This window comes from Panthera uncia (genome assembly GCF_023721935.1).
Source record: "Panthera uncia isolate 11264 chromosome D3 unlocalized genomic scaffold, Puncia_PCG_1.0 HiC_scaffold_8, whole genome shotgun sequence".
Lineage (NCBI taxonomy): Eukaryota > Metazoa > Chordata > Mammalia > Carnivora > Felidae > Panthera > Panthera uncia.
Window position 1 is genome coordinate 61,313,574 of NW_026057586.1, and position 21,795 is coordinate 61,335,368.

Here is a 21,795-nt window from a genome sequence, read left to right on the forward strand (position 1 = left end):
CGACGGCCCCGCCCCGCCCCCGTCGCTAGGGGCTCTGGGGACTCCAGCGCGCGGACGCCGAGCGGCGCTCGCGGTTTCGCGCTCGCGTCGCCTGCGTTTCCTCTAGGTCAGTGCTCGCCCAGTCCTTCCATTTCGGTGCGACCATGTTTGTTCCCTGCGGAGATTCTGTCCCCGACCTCGCTGGCTTCAGCTTCCTAATGGTGAGTCCCCGCTTTCTCGAGGTCTGCCTGCTTGGCTTGGGGTGCTGTCTGTCGGGAGGCGCCCGCGGAGGCGCCTCGAGGTCTTTCACTCGCCCTGGGACAGAAGACGGTGCTTGCTTAAAACGGGGAGGTTGTCGCTGGAGTCCGGGCTGCAGAATCTTTGTTGGCGCTATCACCAAACGTTTCTGAGACTAGAGTTTGTAGTCTTAACTGTAAAACGTAATGTGTTTGATTATTATTGGTAACGTTGTACATAGGTTGTGCGGGCCATTTTCTTTTCGTTGTATCCTAGAAAATCTTTTTTTCCAGCTAGTAACAGAGCCTTTCTTAAGCTGGCAGGGCTTTGTCATTAACCAGATAACTACAGAAAAGGAAACCTTGCCAGTACCTAACACACGGTTTTATTGCTCCTAAAATTGCCCATATTCAGTCACTGTTTCAATAAACAGTCTATTAGAATAAGATTATGTCCTTGTCCTCAAGGAGTGTCCAGTTTAGTTGGAAACACACGTAAATCAATAAGGGCAATAAATGCTAGGATAGCACTTTGTAAAGGGCACAGAAGAACCCTAGGATTTGTTGGGAGGGGGAGGGACACAGGGACCCGTTTAAAAAAAAAAAAAAAAGCTTCATATGTGGAATCTGGAAAAAAAAAACCCAACTTTATAGATAAAGAGAACAGGTTGGTGGTTGCTAGAGGCAGATGAGAATGAGAGCTGCTTGGATGAAATAGATGAAGGTAGTCAAAAGGTACAACTCTACAGTTATAAATAAGTCCTGGGGATGTAATGTACAGCATGGTGACTGTAATTAATAGTACCGTAGTGTATATTTGAAATTTGCTAAGAGAGTAGATCTTAAAAGTTCTCATTACAAGGGGTGCCTGGGCAGCTCAGTTAACTCTGACTTCGGCTTAGGTCATGATCTCACAGTTTGTGAGTTCAAGCCCCACATCTGGCTCTGTGCTGACAGCTCAGAGCCTGGAGCCTGCTTTGGATTCTGTGTGTGTCTCTCTCTGTCTTAAAAATAAATAAAACATTAAAACATTCTTTCAAAAAGTTCTCATTACAAGAAAAATTTGTAACTGATTGATGTTAAGTAAACATTGTGGTAATCATTTCACAATATGTGTATATATATATATATATATCAGCTGATATATGTTTATACCTGAAACTGATACACTGTTATATGTCAGTTATATCTTAATTTTTTATTTTTATTTTTATTTTTTTCAACGTTTTTTATTTATTTTTGGGACAGAGAGAGACAGAGCATGAACGGGGGAGGGGCAGAGAGAGAGGGAGACACAGAATCGGAAACAGGCTCCAGGCTCCGAGCCATCAGCCCAGAGCCTGACGCGGGGCTCGAACTCACGGACCGCGAGATCGTGACCTGGCTGAAGTCGGACGCTTAACCGACTGCGCCACCCAGGTGCCCCAATTATCTTAATTTTTTAAAAGATGATAATCACTTTTGGGCAATTCTCACCTTAACGCATGCAAGAAATATCAGTGAATGCTAAAATTTGTGTGTGATGATGTACTGTTGAAGGAAATTTTGTAGTATTTCATAGTATCTCTCTGAAAAATATTTGTTAATCACAAAAGAGAAAAGCATCCTTCCAGGAGATATCTGGCAGAAAAAAAAAAAAAAAAAAGATTCGTGGGGGAAGTAATGTCTAAGAGATTATTGGTGGTAACCTTGACCGTTATCAGTAAAGTGGCAAAGGGAGGGAAGCCATATTGGAGTGGGCTGAATAAGTGGAAGAAGAGATAGAGAATATATGTATGTATTTGTTCATTAATTCAGAGATAAAGTGCCTGAATGCTTGTGCTTTAGTGGACAGCTGTTGGGAATTTTGGTTATGGAGAGACACCAAGAAGTGAGGTGGTAGCTAGGGGAGTATGTAGGATCAAGGGAGGGTATTTTAGAAGGAAAGATTATAGCATATATATATGTATATATACACATACTGATGAGAAGAATACAATAGTGAGGAAAGTGTAGATGATACAGGAGAGAAAGGGTCTAAACTAAGTAGCAGAATCCTTGGGAAGGGTAAGGGAATTACAGAAGATAACCAGGAGATTAGTAGATGAGAGCAATGAGAAGTGGGAGACCACTCTGAGGGACCCAGAAAAATAAGAGGAAATGGAGATGGGGGAAGCAATTGCTAGAAGAATGCAAAGGAAGGGCTATATTAAAGAGATAAGTAGAATCAATAAAAATTAGCCATGTATTATAAGTAGTTGGTAGGAGAAAAGGAAGAAGTTTTTTAGTTTAGGTAATTGAGTAATTGTTTGTCTTTTGAAATACAAAACATGAGGACAAGTTTGGGCAACAGTTTAGTTTTGTACATGTTGAATGTGCATTGCCTATGAGAGAATCATGGGGAGATATCCATTAGTCTCTGGAGTTGAGATAAACGTTCTGGGCGATAGGTAGAGGTTTGGCAGTTGTACTGTTTGAAGTCATGGGGGTAAATGTGTGTGTGTGTTCAACGTAAAAAGAAGCTGACTCTAACCTTTATGCACTAACAAAGCAAAGGGAAAGATGACCCAAGAAGCCTTTATACTTGCTTTCCCACTGCGTGAAGTTTTTTTTTTCCCCTGGTCTTCATATGGCTGTCTTCCTTAAGTCTCCCAGGTCTATAGTTGAATGGTCACCTAAAGTCTTTCCTTGATCACCTGTTTAAAATTGCAACCAAACACATATACGCTCTCACTTAATTTTTCTCCATAGCACTTACCTCTGTATATAGGCATATCTCAAAGATATTGTGGGTTTGGTTTCAGATCACAGCAATAAAATGAATATCACAATAAAGCCAGTCAGATGAATTTTTTGGTTTCCCAGTGGATGTGAAAATTATGTTTATATTATAATGTATTAAGTTTGCATTATGTCTAAAAAGACAATGTACATACCTTAATTTTAAAATATGTTATTGCTAAAGAATGCTGGCCATCATCTGAGCTTTTGGTGAGTCATAATCACCATAGATCAAATGATAACAAATATAATAATAATGAAAAAGTTTGAAATATTGAGAGAATTACCAAAATGTGACAAACACAAAGTGAACAAATGCTGTTGGAAAAATGGTGCCGAAAGACCTGCTTGAGGCTGGGTTGCCACAGACATTCAAATGCCATAAAATAAAGTACGCCTGTATTTCACTATTTTATTATATTTAACTACTCCCTTACTAGAATGAGAGTTCCACGAGGCAGGAATTTTTATCCGTTTGTCTTCCTGCATTCCTAGTGCTTAGAGCAATGATTGGCACATAGTCGGTTTTCAATAAGGTGTTAAACCAATAGTCTCCAAAGTAGAGGAAGCCCCTGCTGACACCTTGTTGAAGCTAATGCAAAGAGTCCATGTTTGGTTCTGATGCACCTGAGCATAACCATTCAGATGTAGTCCTGTGATTATTGTCTTCTGTCTAAGCTTTTAAAAGTGCTGCTAATTTTGATTTCTTAATGAACATTTTTTATTTCAGCCAGCAGTGTCTGTTGGAAATGTTGGCCAGCTTGCAATAGATTTGATTATTTCTACACTGAATATGTGTAAGATTGGTTACTTCTATACTGATTGTCTTGTGCCAATGGTTGGAAACAATCCATATGCAACTGCAGAAGAAAATTCAACAGAACTCAGTATAAATGCTGAAGGTATGTAAGGTTTTGCATGTTTTATTCTCTTACAAGGAAGAGTTGTTTTAAATCAGAAATAGATTCAATGGATATTGTTTTATAGCATATATTTATTTAGTGCCAGTTTTGTGCAGTATTTATGACCTGGTCATATTGTCCTATTGTCCTATTGTACATCATGGTTTTAGTTCTTAGTCTTTTCTAAATGGCAGCTCCTAAGATGACTGTACTTATATTTTTTACTAGAATTTGAGATTTCCTTTTTTTTTTTTAACATAAAGGTTTTTTGTCCTTCTTTTATCCTCAGTTTTAATTTCTGATCTTTCTGGCAAGTATAAGCACCACTAATACTAGAGAAAGGGGTAAAGAGAATTCCACTGAGCTCAGTCCTGTATGTTTAACATGTGCTACCTTACGTAGGCCTGATAGTTATCCTCTCATGTTATTATAGAATCCATAATAATATAGTATTGATAAGGCTCAGAGAATTGAGTTGCCTAATACTACTAGTAGGCATAAGCTTTTACCATGCCATAAATCTCCATAATTCCTCATTGCACTGTCATGTTTGTTTTAATTGGGGAACACAGTTGACATTGCCGTGACCACTGTGTTTATAATACAGAACTGCTCTGAGTGAGTGGGGGAAAGCTATTGATCATGAGGCACGGGAGCACGCACTTGCTTCATTTGATGACAGTGTGCTCTGTTGGCTTCTCAGTGTTCTGTTTACCATAAGACTGAATTCAGCTATTGCCTTAAAGGATAAAGTACTAGAAATAGTAGAACTAGAATTTATATACTTGCACTAATGATAACAACTATCATTTTATATGAGCTGAGCACTGTGTGCATTTACATGTATTAATCCATTTAATCCTCACAACTACTCTATAGGTAGTCTTATAGATGAGGAAACCATTGTACAAAGAAGTTAAGGTCACATGACTAATAATTGGTGTACCTGAGTTTCTAATCAAGGCTCTGGCCCCTGAGACCTGTTTCTTAAGCACCACACCACCCTGATGGACCTTCACACTAGTGGAAGACCCACTGGCTTTTCTCTGACACAAATTCACAACAAGTCAATTGGCTATGTCCTTTAATCTACTTTATCTATTTTTAAGATGAGGTATTTTGAAATAAATTATAGATATCATGACATTCCACCTCTAAATATGTAAGTATTTGTCTTTTTAAAGAACTTTTCTTTATAGCTAAAATACTATCACATTTAACAAAATTAGTAATTTCTTAATATCTTAACTATACCCTATCCATATTCAGACTGTTCCAGTTTACCCCAAAATGTTCTTCAAAGTTAGTTTGTCTAAACCAAGACCCACTAGGGGCACTGGGTGGCTCTGTTGGTTAAGCACAGAGCCTGGAGCCTGTTTTGAATTCTGTGTCTCCCTACTGCCCCCCACTCACACACTCTCTTTCTCTCTTTCAAAAATAAATAAACATTAAAAATAATAATAAAAAAATAAACTAAGACCCACCATAGTACCTCTGATTGTTATGCCTCCGAAATTTTTTACTGTAGAGCAGTCTCTTTTTTTTTTTTATCCCTTCATGAAACTAATTTATTGAGGAAACAACTAGATCCATTGTCCTATTGAATGTCCTATCTTCTGCATATGTCTTATAACTTCCTTGTAGTGTCGTTTATCTTGGTCCCCTAGTGTCTGTATTTTCTGTAACTTCGTAGATCTAAAGCCTTGATTAGATAAAAGCTACATATTTTATACCAGAAAACATGAAAGGTGATATTGCTTTTGTATTGTATCACCTCAGAAGAGAAAAGTAATGGGAAGCAGAATCTTAAAAAAGATTTTCCTGATACACTGGTGATGAATATGAGTGCTAATATTGTAGGAGGTGGTATAACATTTTGCTCACTCCCTACAGATGGATACTCTTCCCATTAAGTCTGTTGAATTGCACTAAATGTGCACATCAGAGATAGATTACAGGCCTAAGTGGCCCATGTTTTAGTCCCTTTCCCCTAAATTTGTGCTCTTTTCCCTAATTCCTAAATTTCTGCTCTTACCTCCTTTGTCCTGAAAATACCTGGAGGTCATTAGGCTTGCTGCTGCAGCATAGCCCCTAGTCACTACCCCGGTCCAAGGAGACACTCCCCAAAAGAGCGATAGCTGGAGAGACATGATCTGCCAAAGGATTTACTGGAGTCTGGGTTATCTGTAAATTATTTTACAGTAACTAAAATTTTACTCTTTAGCACAGTGGCCTAATCATGCCTCTAAGAAACGCCATATTTTGTCCTTGGTTCTCATTCTCAGAGGTGAGGTTGGGCAGGGACATGTTAAGCGTCGGTACAGTAGGCCCCCTTGTAGAATGTGAGTGAAGGTTATGGATCCTTTTCCTTGAAGAAGAGCACACACCTTGACTCAGAAAATTTTACATATTATCTTGCATGTTATCTTTCAAAAACTTCTAAAGAACACAAATGTACCTATTCCAGGGATTTTATTATATAGCTAACATTCTCTTGCATTTTATTCCTTCTCTAAATCCCAATGAGTGTTGCTCTTCTCCAGAGAGAAGAGGGGAGAATAACTTTTTTTTTTTAAAGAGAGAGAGAGAGCAGGGGCGCCTGGGTGGCTCAGTCGGTTAAGCGTCCGACTTAGGCTCAGGTCGTGGTCTTACGGTCCGTGAGTTTGAGCCCTGTGTCAGGCTCTGCTGATAGCTGAGAGCCTGGAGCCTGCTTCAGATTCTTTGTCTCCCTTTCTCTTTGCCTTTCCCCTGTTCTCACTCTGTCTCTCTCTCTTTCTTTTTCTCAAAAATAAATAAACATTAAAAAAAAAAAAAAAGCATGTGTGAGGGATAGGGGCAGAGGGAGAGAGAGAATCCTAAGCAGGCTCCCACTCAGCACAGAGCCTGACACGGGGTTCGATCTTACAACCCTGGGATCATGACCAGAGCCAAAATCAAGAGTTGGATACTCAACCAACTAAGCCACCCAAGTGCCCCTTTTTGTTTTTTGTTTGTTTGTTTTTAGCTAAGAACATTCTTTTTTTTTTTTTTTTTGTTTTTTTTTTTTTTTTGAGAAGTTGTTGAGGTTGGGGGGGGGGGGGGGGGGGGGTGGGGCAGAGAGAGAGAGAAGGATAGAGGATCCGAAGCAGGCTCTGCACTGACAAGCTGACAGCAGAGAGCCCGATGTGGGGCTCGAACTCACAAACTGTGAGATCGTGACCTGAGCCAAAGTAAGACACTCAACCAACTGAGCCACCCAGGCACCCCTTAAATAAAAACATTCTTAAGAATGATTTCATGTGTCATAACACCAGAAGTTTCCGGGGAATTCTTCCCTGATTCTACAATCACAGTCAGAAGAAATATAATTTTATATTTTCTTAACAGTTAACCTTTCAGAAATGAATCTGTTATATAGAATAAAGCCCACAGGTGCATTTTAAGGTACTTCTAAAATGTTCTATTTTAACTGAATAATATAGTTCATATGTTTTATATTTAATTATTGAAAATATTAGGTATAAAAGTTCTTACAATTCAATCTTAGTTTTTATGTTAGTAATTTCACTTGTATAACTCCATCATTTTAACTCTCATGATTTCATTTTCTTTTTGTCTTTGTAGTATATTCATTGCCTTCAAAGAAGCTAGTGGCTCTTCAGTTAAGATCCATTTTTATTAAGGTTAGTATATTTGTCTTTTTAAGTTGATTGAAGTGAAATATAATGAGAAAATACTAAGTATTAAGAATTAAGATTCAAAACTCAGTTCTGCTCTTTTTACTGTATGTACAGTTAAGAAAAGTCTGATTCTATAGAGAACCAATCTTAGAATAGGTGTTACCATCATTTACTGATTGATTATATTGAAAGGAAATGAGGCATACTGTTTGGATCTTATATATTCCCAATTTAGGTAACATGGGTGAAAACATTTAAACAAATGAATATTTTGGATTTAGTCCATTTGTATTACATTTCAACCAGTGACATCTACATATAAATTATGTACATGTCAAAATAAATTCTGAATCTAACTTCTTTCCTCTTCCACCACTACCACTCTTGTCCAAATCACTGTCTTCTCTCCTACCCCTAATTCTATTCTTGCTCTGCCCACATCCATAAATACCTAATTGTCTGCAGATAGCACCACCAGTTATCCTTTAAACCTAAATCAAATCCATCACTTCTCTTTTCAGACCCTCTGGTGGCTTCCTGTTTTCATCCCGGTGAACTCCCAGCCGTTACTGTGACTTATTAGGCTCTACCTCTGTGCTGGTATGGTAGCCACTGTCCACATGTAGCTATTTAAATTTTGATTCATAAACTAAAATAAAATTAAAAATTCAGTTCCTCCTTCACACTAGCCACATTTGAAGTTCTCCATAGCCATGTGTGGCAAGCAGCTGCCATAAAGAGCACTTCCATTATCACAGAGAGTTCTCTTGGACAGCTGCTTTACTTAATCGAACTTAGAGCCATTCCTGTTTGCTCATTACTGGTTTCCCTCTTTCATTAACCCTGCTTTAGCCACACTGGTCTCCCTGTGTTGTTCAGACAGATTAAGCTCACTCCCATCTCAGAGTCTTTACATTATTTTCTCTGCCTGGAATACCTTTCTTCTAGATACCTAAATGGTTTACTTCCTTCAGTCCTTGCTTAAATGCTACCTCATCAGAAAGGCCTCCCCTGACTACCCTATTGTCTTATCCTGGGGTGGTTTTCTTCACAATTCATCACTACTTAGAGTATCATATATTTGTTTATTATCTACCTCTAATATAAAGTAAGTATTCTGAGAGAAGTGACAGTGTATCACTCACTCTCATATCCCCAGCTTCTAGAAAAGTATGTAGCATGTAGAGGAGCTCTTAGTAAATGTTGGTTGAGTCGATTAAGGTACCATCTGTTAAGAAGGTCAGAAAATTATCAGCTTTCTGTTGCCTCTCCCACATACTCCATCTTAGTTATATTATTATGTAAATGGAATCTCATGGCATGTACTTTATGTCTAGCTTCCTTTACTCAACATTCTGTTAGTGAGGTCCATCCATGTAGTTCGAAGGAGAGGTAGTTTGTTCATTCTCACCTCTATGTGGGATTCTGTTGTATAAATAAACCATAATTTATCCATTGTACTGTTAATGGAATGTTAGATTTTTTTCTAGTTTGAGACAACTGTGAATAGTGCTATGATTATTTTAATATTCATATTAGATTCACTCTTTACTTTCTTTAGTTAACAATACCATACCCAAAGTTTTGCAGTGAGAGTTGCTAATATTTTTCCGTTATGCTATGTGGCTTTTTCTGTTCTCTTCCTAATACCAGTGTAAGTTCAAGAATTAAGAAAGACAAACATGTCTAAATGAAATTTTTGGTAGATGGGAATAGTGATTTCAAAATAGCTAACATTTATTGAGCATTGATTCTTCACACCAATATGGCTGTGAGTACTTTATATATATATTACTCTACATAAGCGTCTCGACAGTGTGACAAAGCAGGTATTAACATTATCCTCATTTGTAAAATGAGATTTCAGAAAACTGAAACACAGTTTTTTAATTTAATCAGGCTGTACCATCTCCCTAGTTGAAGAGCTAGCTATTTCTTATCTGCATTTTAAATTTTATTGAATAATTGTTTAATAGCGGTCTGTGAGAAGAATTTCCATAAAGTAATTTTCCCCCCAAAATTGTATAACCCACTTCCCAGATTAACCAACTGTTAATATCTTGCCATACCTGCTTAATTCTCTCTCTCTGCATGTGCATGCAGTTTCCTTCTGCCAAATAATCCAAAAGTAGGCTGGTGATGTTATGATATTTTACCCATAAATAGTTCAGCATGTATCTCTCCTTCATGACATTCTCCTTCACAACCACAGCGGCATTATCACACCTAAGAAAATCAGCTCTTAATGAATTATTCAGTAGTATCATAAGACATATTCAAATTTCCCCAATTGTCCCCAAAATATTCTTCAGTTTTGGAACCTTCAATCAAGGTTCACATGTTACATTTGGCTATAACATCTTTTTAGTTGTTAGCCTTTGACATAGAAGTGGCCTCCTCTTTCTGCTCTTCATAGTATTCACTCTTCGAGGATTCATGCCAGATGTTCAGCATCCTAGATTCACCTAATCATTTCCTGATCAGATTCAGGTCAGAAATTTCTAGCAAGAAGATCTCATAGATGACCATGTGATAGTTTTTATAGATGACCATGTGATAGTTTTTTAGTAACGATAGATTAAGTAGAGAACTGGGAAATTTTCCTTTGTCCATCAGCATAGAATTTTTTTGAAACTAGATTTCTTGTGATTTATTTCTTAATTGTAAAGCTACAATAAACAATTCATTGCTCTTCGTCTCTCACCTTCAGTTTAAGGACAGAAAGTGGAAGTAAAAATAATTATAATTTTAATACATGAATTATCACATAAAGCTAATAAAATATTTTATATAATACTCTTATTATATGCTAAGATCTAACTTTTAGACTTTCTTTTTATTCTTTCAACGGTATACGAAGTATAAATCAAAGCCATTCTGTGAAAAACTGCTTTCCTGGGTGAAAAGTAGTAACTGTGCCAAAGTTATTGTTCTTTCAAGCAGTCATTCATATCACCGTAATGACCTACAGCTTCGCAGGTATGTTTTTGCCTTTGAAAAGTTTTGTTTTGATTTATGCAATATTATGATGGTGTCTCTATTAAAAAGCTAAAATAAGTTTTAAAAGTTATGTATATTTTTATCTCCCCTCTCTGGAATTTAGAAAGATGATAAAGTCAGGAGATAGGAGGGAGTATGGTTAGTAGTGTTATGGTTGAGGCAGAAGGAAGGCTTTGGTGTAAAGATATAGATTGTTCTGGAACTGTGCTTCGGTTGTTTGGTATGGTGTGTGGTGACATTACAGAGCTGAGCTGATAAAGAGAAAGAGGAGAGATTCATTGGATGATTTTTGGAAAATTGGATTCGTATTTCTAGTTATTCAGTCATTGCAGAAATCCAGTTGCCTCTAAGTATAAATCAGGTATGTCACACTGAATTCCTAAATATAAGGCAAAGTATCCAAGAGATAGAAATATAAACTATTTCATTATCATTTCCGCACCTATAAAATCATGATGAAAAGCATTAGCCAAGACTAACCTTTCAAAACTGGAGCTAATTTCTAGGAATCTCAAAATAAACATACAATTCTAGGAATCTCACAAAAGTCCTCTTGGCCAGAAGGGAGCATAGCTTGTGGGAAATTGATTATCTTCATGCTGACCTTGCCTTAGTTTAAGTTGGCTTGGGTCCTTATGCTCTCTTCTAAGTGTGTAAATAGCAAGCCAGAGCAATATTTTTATATGCTATTCTTCCGTAGACTGCTGAAACTTGTGCTTTGCTTTTGCAACAAAATACACATGGAACAAATAGTATTTGCTAAAAGAACTGATACTTGCCTTAATGTTCAAATTTATTATGTTTTTAAAAACTGAATTATATTATTGCTTCTAGTACTCCCTTCAGATACCTGCTTACACCTTTCTTGCAAAAAACTGTTCAAAATAAAATAAAGAGCCTGAACTGGGAAGAAATGGAAAAAAGCCCATGCATTCCTGAAATAGATGATTCTGAGTTTTGTATCCGTATTCCTGGAGGAGGTATCACAAAAACACTCTATGATGAAGGGTGAGTTTGTCTGTTTGTTCATTTGTTCCCCCACCTTATTTAAAAATGAAAGTAGGAAGGGCTGGCTCAGGCCGTAGAATGTGTGACTCTTTGATCTCTGGGGTCACCAGTTCAAGGCTCACATTGGGTGTGGAGCCTACTTAAAAATAATGAAAGTAAGATAAGTGGGAGAGTGTGTTGGATTACTTATCAGAACTTTGAGAATATGTTTGTATATTTACACATCACATAATTTAAGTGTGGTAAAATATATGTAACATTAAATTTAACCATTTTTAAGTGTACAATTAAGTGACATTAATGCATTTACAGTGTTGTATATCCATCACCATCTATCCACTTTCAGAACTTTGTCATCGTTCTAAACAGAATCTGTACTCATTAAATAATAACTCCTACTTATTTCTACAAAGCCCATACTAATATCCTTACTTTCATTTCTCATTTTAGTAATTTGAGTTTTCTTTTATTCTTAGTCAATTTTGTTGATCTTTTCAAATAACTACTTTTGGTTTTATTGGTTTTCTCTATTGTTTTTCTGTTTTCTATTTATCTCCACTCTAATCTTCATTATTCCCTTTCTTCTGGTAACTCCAGGTTTAGTTTCCCTTTCTTATTATAGTTCCTAAGATGTAAACTTAGGTCATCAATCTGAGAAATTTCTTCTTTTTAAATATATGCGTTTACAGCTGAAACTTTTCCTCATACTACTTTAGCTGCAACTCTTAAATTCAGCACGTTGTTTTCATTTTCTTTCTCCTGTATTTTTCTGATTTCCCATGTGATTTCTTCTTTGACTGTATTAATTTCCATATATTTGTGAATTTTCTGGTTTTCCTTCTGTTGTTGAGTCCTAGTGTCATTCTATGATTGAAAAAGACACTTTGTATGATTTTCATCTTTTTAATTTATCAAGTTTTATTTTGTGCCCTACCAAAGGTCTGTCCTGGAGAATGTTTCATGTGCACCCAAGAAAAATGTGTATTCTGCTTGTGTTGAGTGGGATGTTCTGTATACATCTGTTAGGTTTAATGGGTGTATGGTGTTGTGTAAGTCCCTCTATTTCATTATGAATCAGTCCGTTTGTTCCATTATTGAATGTGGGGTGTTGAAGTCTCCCAACTGTTATTGTAGCCCTGTGTCTAATTCTCCCTTCAATTCTATGTCTGCTTATATATTTTGGGGCTCTTGTTTTGTGAATATATCTTTGTATTTATCACATCTTCTTGGTGAGTTGGCCCTTTTATTCAATACATAATGGCTTTCTTCATCTCTTATAACAGTTTTTGATATTTTGTCTGATATTTTTACAGCCACCCTGCTCTCTTTTGGTTACTATTTGTGTGGAATATCTTTTTCCATCTTTTCATTTTCAAACTATGTGTGTCCTTATATTCAAAGTGAGTCTCTTATAGACGGTAAATAGATCATTTTTTTAATCCATTCTGCTAGTCTATGTCGTTTGATTAGAAAGTTTAATCCATTTGCATTAAAAGTAATTACTAATGAAGGACTTGTTATTCTGCTATTTGTTTTCTGTATGTCTTATACCTTTTTTGTTCTTCATTTACTGCTTTACTACCACCTTTTTTATAGGAACATCTTTTGATTCTCTTCATATTTCCTTTTGTGTATATTCTAGAGATACTTGCTTTATGGTTTCCATGGTGAGTGCATGTAACATTCTTAAGTTATAACAGTCTGAGTTGATACTAACTTCAGTTGCATATAAAAACTACTACTGGTCACACTATCTCCCCCCAACCCATTACAATATTGTCACAAATTACATCTTTATATATTATATGCCCAATAACAGATTTATAGTTATTTTTGTGCACTTTTCTTTTAAATTCTCTGCAGTCACTCTTGATTGATCTTTGAGAATCACTAACAGTTAGCAGGCAAGTGAAAAGTAAAGGAGGAAACTAGAAAGAGATCTTTTTTTCTTTAAGCCCCTTTTTGTAAATTGACTTTTATGACTTATATGATGGCCCAATCTGCCATCAGATTTGTAGACACTTACACTATCCCCATTTTTGCTTGCCTTATCCCTTAGCTTCCTGTTTCATATGACCTAAGGCTAAATTTAGGGCTAACCAGTAGGCCTTGCTGTATGCTTCAACTCCCTCTGATTTTTCCTCCTTGCTAGGAGTTGATGTGCCTGGTGGGTTCATGGAAAACAGAGCCAACGGTGTTTAGAAGGTGGCTTCTACTGCTAGTCTACTCTCTGCTCTCCCATGAGGAGACATGAATAAGGAGCACCACTTGTGCTGTCAGTGGTGGCTTTAGAGAAGTGGGCAGAGCTAACCTTAGAAAAAAATTATGTCCCCATTACCATTGCTGCAAGTCCACCAAAAATCTGCCTCCTTCCTTAACATAATAAATTTCAAGAGTATAATCCTAGCCTTGCAAAGTAGAATGACTGGTTTGCTTGCTCTGAAATCTGCATTGTGATTTCTGTATGACCTGAAGAAGTCATAATAGTAACATAAGTAGTAGTCATGGTGTTAGCAAATTATGTGCGTGGTACTTTCTGTGCACCTTACATGTATTAAATTATTTAATTCTCATACTGACCTTATAGATATGTGCTATTAACTACATGTTATAAACAAAAAAATTGAAGGGCTGCAAGGTTAAATAACTGCTAAAAGCCATATGAGTAACATGTGGCAGAGCCAAGATTCAAACGTAGGCATCCGGCCCCAAATTCTGCACTTTTAACCACTTCACTCTAGAGTTAGCACTCATGGTCCAGGATCATAGTGAGCTTTATTCTTTGTCTAAAAGTTGAACCTATTCTTGTTATTTGTAATTATTTATGCCCCTGCTTCTTTCTGAAATATCTAAGACTTCTGTCAGAAAGGATACAGGCATTTCAGCTTGTTTTCCTAATACACCTTGTTTTGTCCATCTCTGGCCATACTTGTGTACCATTCCAGCTTTCTCTTTTTCCCTTAAAACCTGCTCATTTCTTTTCACTTTTCTTTTTTTCCAGTCTGTCACCCATTCATGTTTTTACTTCTTTTCCTGTCTAGCTTATTGCTCATCATATAAAATATCACTTCAACTATTCTTTTACCACAGCCTGGAAGCCATGGCTACGTAATCATTCTCTGGCCTGCCCTGCAAACCACCAGCTTTCAGTCCTTCTTTTGCTTCATTCAGGCCATATCATTTGTAGCCTAGACTGCTGTTAGTCTGATTGGGGTGTCATAGCAAAATAAAATCAGCAGGGTGGCTTAAACCACAAAAATTAATTTGCTCACAGTTCTAGAGGCTAGAAGTCTGAGATTGGGGAGCCAGCATGGTTGAGTTCTGGTGAAGGCCCTCTTCCTAGCTTGCAAATGGCTGCCTTCTGGCCGTATCTTCAGATAGCAGAGACCTCTGATTCCTTCTCTCCTTACAGAGCCACAGTGCTGTCAGATTAGGGCCCTACCCTTATGACTTGGTTTACTCTCAATTACCTGTACAGGTCCCATCTCCAGATAGAATTGCATTGGGGGTTAGGGCTTCAGCATATGAGTTTTGGAGGGGTGTGAGTTTAGTCTGTAGCTGCTGCCATCAAGATCTCTTGATTGATTCCCCCGCCTCCTTCATTATGACTCTGTTTAATCCATCTTCAGTATTGGTAAAATCAACCTTCTGAAATTCAGAACTGGGGCACCTGGGTGGTTCAGTCAGTTAAGTCTCCAGCTTTGGCTCAGGTGATGATAACACAGTTCGTGAGTTCGAGCCCTGCGTCAGGCTCTGTGCTGACAGCTCAGAGCCTGGAGACTGCTTCAGATTTTGTATCTCCCTCTCTCTCTGACCCCCCCCCCCCCCGGGTTCACACTCTGTCTCTCTCTCAAAAATAAACATTAAAAAAAAATTGAAAAATAAAATTAAATTCAGAACTGATCACAACATTCCCAGAGTAAAATCCATCAGCAGTGGGGCGCCTGGGTGGTTTAGTCGGTTAAGCATCTGACTTCAGCTCAGGTCATAATCTCACAGTTTGTGAGTTCAGGCCTCGTGTTGGGCTCTGTGCTGACAGTTCGGAGCCTGGAGCCTGCTTCAGGTTCTGTGTCTCCCTCTCTCTGACCCTCCCCCATTCGTGCTCTTTCTCTGTCTCAAAAATAAACATTAAAAAAAATTTTTTTTTAAATCCATCAGCAGTTTTACTTGCTTTGTGCAGAATCTGGTTCATATTTCTTAATGTGTCATATAAGGCCCTGCAGGATCTCCTTGCCTGGCTCATTCCTTGGTGCCCTGGACTCCAGCTAAACTACTAGCAGTCACGGTTTCCTAAAAGCTGTCTCATTCTTCCTTGCCTTGTCCCATGTACTTTCTCCTATTGTCTCCCTTGCAAAAACCAACCAGTTTCTAAGAGTCACCTCGTACAGCACTCCTCTGTGTCCTTACATGCTTCTCCCTTCTGCACAAGGAATTTACTACTCTCTTTGTATTCCCACAGCTCTCTGCGCCTTCACCCTGACTGCTTAGTTCTTTACAAATTAGCCTCCTCCTTTTCCTCCACTCAGTGTTAGAGTAATGATCTCAGACTTGCCATCTTGCCATAAGCAACTGGAAATTGGACAGAATTAATGAAACAACTGTTTTTCAGACTTGGACACCAGGCAGCACATAGTTGTGATCCCTGAGAGAAGGCAAATAAAGTCCTACAATTGCCCCCAACTTTCTGCTTGGAGATATTTTCTGGACTACAACACAGGGAGGGGGAGGGAACCTGAGCAGACCGGTCTTGCTGAGTTGAGGAGACAGATATCAGCATTGGGGAATGCTAGGACACTCGGAAAGTACAAAGCAGAGAACCATAGAAGGACTATTCAGAAGAGCTGTAGGGGTCTCTCTGAGTCTTTGAAGTCTAAGCCACACATGTGTAGGGTAAAATTCTGTGAGACCAAAGAATAACTTCTGGGTAGTTGTAAACTTGCCCACACAGTTAGCAACGATAGCAAAATATTATAAAAGTTAGACAAGTCATCATAGAATATTTGGAAAATATAGAATAGTCCAAAGAAACAATATTTATAATACTCAGTTCTGGGGTGCCTGGGTGGCTCAGTTGGTTAGGTGTCCAGCTCTTGATTTCAGGCTCAGGTCATAATCTCACAGTTGTGATGAGATTGAACCCTGCATCAGTCTTCGTGCTGGGCATGGAGCCTGCTTAAGATTCTCTTTCTCTCTCTCTTTCTCTCTTTCTTTCTCTCTTTCTCCGCACCCCCCCCGCCCCTCCCCCGTTGCATGCGCACATGCTCTTTCTCTCCCTGTCTCTCCCCACCCCCCCATATATATGTATATATATATATACACGTATATATACATATATATGTGTGTGTGTGTATATATAACGTATCAGAAGTAACTACCATTACTAATTTTTCATTTGTTCTCTTCCCAACTCCTTTAAAAATATATCTGAATTAAATGTACATATCTGCAAGATATACCATGTCTACCTTTATAACTTTAGAGTTCATCCTGTTTAAAAATGTTTCTCACAAAATCAATTTTCTTTTAATTTTCTTTTTTAAAATTATTTTTCAACGTTTTTTATTTATTTTTGGGACAGAGAGAGACAGAGCATGAACGGGGGAGGGGCAGAGAGAGAGGGAGACACAGAATCGGAAACAGGCTCCAGGCTCTGAGCCATCAGCCCAGAGCCTGACTCGGGGCTCGAACTCACAGACCGTGAGATCGTGACCTGGCTGAAGTCGGACGCTTAACCGACCGCGCCACCCAGGCGCCCCTTCTTTTAATTTTCTAACACACATCTTTTATTCTCTTATAATCAAACCCTTGTTCAATGTTCAGTGTAATTATACATTCACTGCAATAAAGAATTTTTGAAATTGAAAAAAAACTCATCATAGAGCTTATATAATTTTGAATCCTTTTTTTCTTCCTCAGTGCACATCATGAATATTTGCTAAATTTTTTGTAACATATATATTTTGCCTTCCCATTATGAGAACAAATATATATTCTGATCTCTGGAAAAAATAATAGTTACTCTAATAATAAGGGGTGGCAGTGGTGTGGCTGACCTGAAATCCCATATATTTGATGGGAATAGAAGTGCATTTATAATTTAATAATGGATGTGTCTAGGTTTTTAATGTCACAAAGTAATAAAATTAGTCATTCTCCACTTTTCATTTTTAGAGAAGTCCAGAGGATGGTATTAAAACTATTATGTTACTCTTTGTGTTACAAACTAGTAGTGGAGGCACTGTAAATTCAAGACCATACTTCTTCATTTTTTAAGGTCGAGCTTTGAAAATGAAGGCACAGCCAGGGAGGCTAGCTAGCCTCCTCTAGGCAGGATCCATTTCTAAGGAATGTGTAGGATCTGGAATCTTCTGAGTCATCACAGCTCACAGTGCTTCCATACAAAGCTTGAGAGCCTCTGTGATATTTGAGAAATACATACGGAGATGATGTAATTTGCTAACAACTTCCAATTTCTAATATTTAGAGACTGAGATGCTATGTTAGCCTCTCCTAGTACATCTGAGACTTCTGAACCTCCCTATCAGAGTCTTCTCCACATCTGATATCCCCTGCTTAGGAGCTCAACTCACTTTATTTCTGAACCTCTCTATCAGTCATGTGCTCTCAAGTTTTAGCATCGTATTTTTCTCATAGTTTTTGATTTTAGTGTATTAGAAAATATTTTTGCTTTTGTTGGCAAACAGGAAGCTTTTTGCATCGATTTACCTCCATCTCATTACTAGCTTGAGACATTTATAGCAAATAGGAGACTGTTTTGGAGTCAGAAAGACTCAGGTTCAAGTCCCACGTCTGCCACTTCCCAGATACAGAACGTTGAGCATGTTAAATATGCTTCAAGCCCTTTAAACTTCAGTTACTTCATCATACTGGCTAACACATACATAGTATTGACTATGTATTGAGCATTGTGTTAACCACTTTCCTCTACTGCCTCCTTTACATGTCCCAACAACCTGTGAGGTAAGTTCTGCTGTGTTCCCTCTTTTACATATGAGACACACTGAAGCTCTGATTAAGTAACTTGCCTGACATGTCTGGTAAGTAGCAGAGCTAGAATTTGAATCCAGCCATTCTGTCTGTGTTCCCATTATTCCAAACTGATTCATTTATAAAATGGAGATAATTATAACTTCCTCAAGGATTGCTGAGGGATTGAATTATAAAATACGCAGACAGTCCTTAGCACATAATAAATCACACAGTAGATAGAATCTGTAAGAAATAGCAATAAGTTTTTTTCTCTTTATTCTATTCCACACTTTTCCTTCACTGCTTTAGATTATTAATAACAAGGGTATTATTTTCTTTCAGTCTCTTTGCTATGGTGCTTCTGAAAATCACGGTCTTCTACAGCAGATCTGGAGAGTAGATCAGAACATTTTTCAGTGGGGATGTTTTTTCATGCAGCCCTGTGTGATACACAAATTTACATATGCCCATGGTGGGCATTAATTACATGGCTTCTAGTTCTATCCCCACAAATACCATACATCTGGGGCAAGGGGGATAAATAAGTGATCTTATTAGGTGGCATCTTCTCCTTGCCTAAAACCTGGCAGATCGTCTTAGCTATAAAAACAGACACACTGGAATCCGGGTCTTATATCAGTAGAAGAATACTTAATTTTTCTCTGTATTTATTATAGCTGTTCTAAAGAAATTCCAATGGTGGTTCTGCTGAAATTTGTGTCAGAAGGAGACAATATCCCAGATGCTCTAGGTCTTGTTGAATATCTTAATGAATGGCTTCAGATAATCAAACCATGTGTAAGTTTTACTACATTTAAGCCTCTGATTTCTCCAGTTATGTATTTGTAAACTTGTATTTTATATTCTATATAAGTAGGCCAAATAAGTGAAAATTTGATACATCTTTATGTAAAATTTAGTTTAGCTCAGCTTTTGAAAAGATAAGAGAGCATTTAACCAACCAGTTATCTACAGTTGTTTCATTAAAGCTGATTTTCCAAAAAAGGAAAACTTTTAAGTACTTCATGGTATTAATTGGTCACATTGCATTAATCATACCAGACATAGTTTTACAAGAATAAACAAATTTCTTTCAAATTCAGGATTTTTTTTTTCAGGAAAGTAAAAGATATTTATGTAAGCAATACTGTAACTATTAAATACATATTATAATTAAAATACTTTTCTCTGTTATAAGAGCATTACGCCCAGGGAAATCAGTTAGCCTTTAGGCATAATAGAAGCACCATAAGGCTGCTTTATATGATAGGTACTGTTTTTTAATTCATGCTTTTGCTAGGAACAAATTGATACAAATCACACAGCACTGATTTTTTTTTATTTTTTTACCTCAGTTCCCTTCAAATTTGATTTTACTGGATGGACTTCACCCATAGCCTTTCTGGCATATCTTTATGATTTGGAACTTAAGAAAATCTATCTTCAGTTAATATAGAGACATGGAAATTTATTCCTTTGTTTTTACTTACAGTGAAACACAACTAAAAGTGTCAAAGTCAAAAAGAGCAGAAACAAAAGAAACTAGAGAAGGGGTCTTATGCTACTTAAATGTGAAAAGGGGATTTGGTGGTAAAGTTGAAGGATTAAACTTTTTTTTTTTTTTTTTTCCTTTACAGTGTGATGACCCCACAGCATCTGCCTTGCAGTGGAAAATGCCAAGTTCATGGAGATTACTCTTTGGCAGTGGTCTTCCTCCTGCGCTTTTTTGATCTGTTTTCAGTTTTATAACTTATGTCTCAAGGTACTTATTACCAACACAGCTGTTAAACAAATATTATCTGAGAATGTATTAGGAAATAAATCTTTTCACAGAAAATCTCAAAAAAAAAATGGATTAACAAAAAGTTGTTTTGCCATGCATTTCAGTATTTACAACAAATGTAAATTTTGTACAATAAAATATTTCCTAAGTAACTTTATTTGAAATGTTTATTTCAAATTTTATCTTTTTAAGTTTATTTTGAGAGAGAGAAAGCAAGCAAGCATGAATAGGGGAGGGGCAGAGAGAGAAGGAGAAAGAGAATCCCAAGCAGGCTCTCCTGCCAGCACAGAACCTGATGTGAGGGCTTGAACTCATGAACCCATGAGATCTCGACCTAAGCCAAAATCTGGAGCTGGACACTTAACCAACTGAGCCACTTAGGGGCCCCTCTTTTGTTTTTTATTAACTCAGACTTCTGTATTAGTTTCCCATTTCTGCTATAATACATTACCACAAACCTAGTGGCTTAAAACAGTACAATTTATTATCTGGTAATTCTAGAAGTCAGAGGAATCCAAAATTAGTCCTCACTGGGCTAAAATCAAATCTCCAGGAACCAATACCAAGAAAATGGGAATCTATTGATTACATGACAAAGAATTGAAATTAATTGTCCTAAGGAAGCACAATGATCTACCAAAGAGCACAGACAACTAAATGAAATCAAGACAACAATGCGTGAACAAAAAGAATATCGAAGAGAAACTGAAAACAAAAAACCATATGGAGTTCTAAAAAATTTTTCACGGGAGTTCAACAGCAGATTTGATCAAGCAGAGAAAAGAATCAGCAATTCTGACCATTGAAATTATCAGATCAGAAGAATAAAAACAAAAGTGGAGCAAGCCTAAGAGACCTATAAAATAGCATAAGATGGACAAATATATGCATTATGAGAGTTCCAGAAGGAGAGAAGAGAAAGGGACAAAAATTAGAAGAAGTAAAGACTGAAAACTGCCCTGATCTGAGGAAGGAAATGGACATCCACATTTGAGAAGCTCAAAGAACTCCAGATAGAATGAACCTAAATAGCCCCACTCCCAAGATACTTTATAGGGAAAAATAAAACTGTCAAAAGTCAAAGACAAAAGAATCTTGAAAGTTGCAGGAGAAAAATGACTCATCACATGTGAGCCCCCACAAGATAATGAGTGGGTATCTCAGCAGAAAACTTAGACACCAGAAGGGAGTGGCTGAGAGATGTTAGCAACATGAAAACATACAGAAATATAAAACTCTGGTAAAAGTAAATGGCCAAATACAGAATCCTATATTGCTGTGATGGTGGTCTGTAAAGTACTTTTAGCTCTGGTATAGACTTTAGAAGACAAAAACATTAAAAATTACTATAGGGGCACCTGGGTGGCTCAGCTGAGTGTCCAACTTTGGCTCAGGTCACAACCTCCATGGTTTGTGAGTTCGAGCCCTGCGTTGGGCTCTGTGTTGACAGCTCGGAGCCTGGAGCTTGCTTTGGATTC

At 37.4% G+C, this 21,795-nt stretch overlaps 1 protein-coding gene across 2 annotated transcripts; it reads left to right on the forward strand.

Moving 5' to 3' along the window:
• Positions 1–26: 26 nt before the first annotated feature.
• On the forward strand, positions 27–20,474 carry PSMG2 (proteasome assembly chaperone 2). Of its 2 annotated transcripts, none has more exons than XM_049620478.1 (7): positions 27–200; positions 3,706–3,877; positions 7,481–7,539; positions 10,364–10,515; positions 11,371–11,544; positions 19,212–19,332; positions 20,172–20,474. In XM_049620478.1, the coding sequence occupies exons 1-7, from the start codon at positions 144–146 to the stop codon at positions 20,262–20,264; spliced, it is 828 nt and encodes a 275-aa protein (XP_049476435.1). In that variant the 5' UTR covers positions 27–143; the 3' UTR covers positions 20,265–20,474. The 2 variants fall into 2 exon arrangements, with proteins under 2 accessions (XP_049476435.1, XP_049476436.1); XM_049620479.1 differs by having other exon boundaries at positions 32–200; positions 10,397–10,515.
• Positions 20,475–21,795: the final 1,321 nt, after the last annotated feature.

Coding starts and splice junctions, on each gene's coding strand:
- PSMG2 (XM_049620478.1), top strand. CDS start 144: ATGTTTGTTCCCTGCGGAGATTCTGTCCCCGACCTCGCTGGCTTCAGC. Junction 201..3,705: donor CTGGCTTCAGCTTCCTAATG/GTGAGTCCCCGC, acceptor TTTTTATTTCAG/CCAGCAGTGTCTGTTGGAAA. Junction 19,333..20,171: donor TTCAGATAATCAAACCATGT/GTAAGTTTTACT, acceptor TTTCCTTTACAG/TGTGATGACCCCACAGCATC.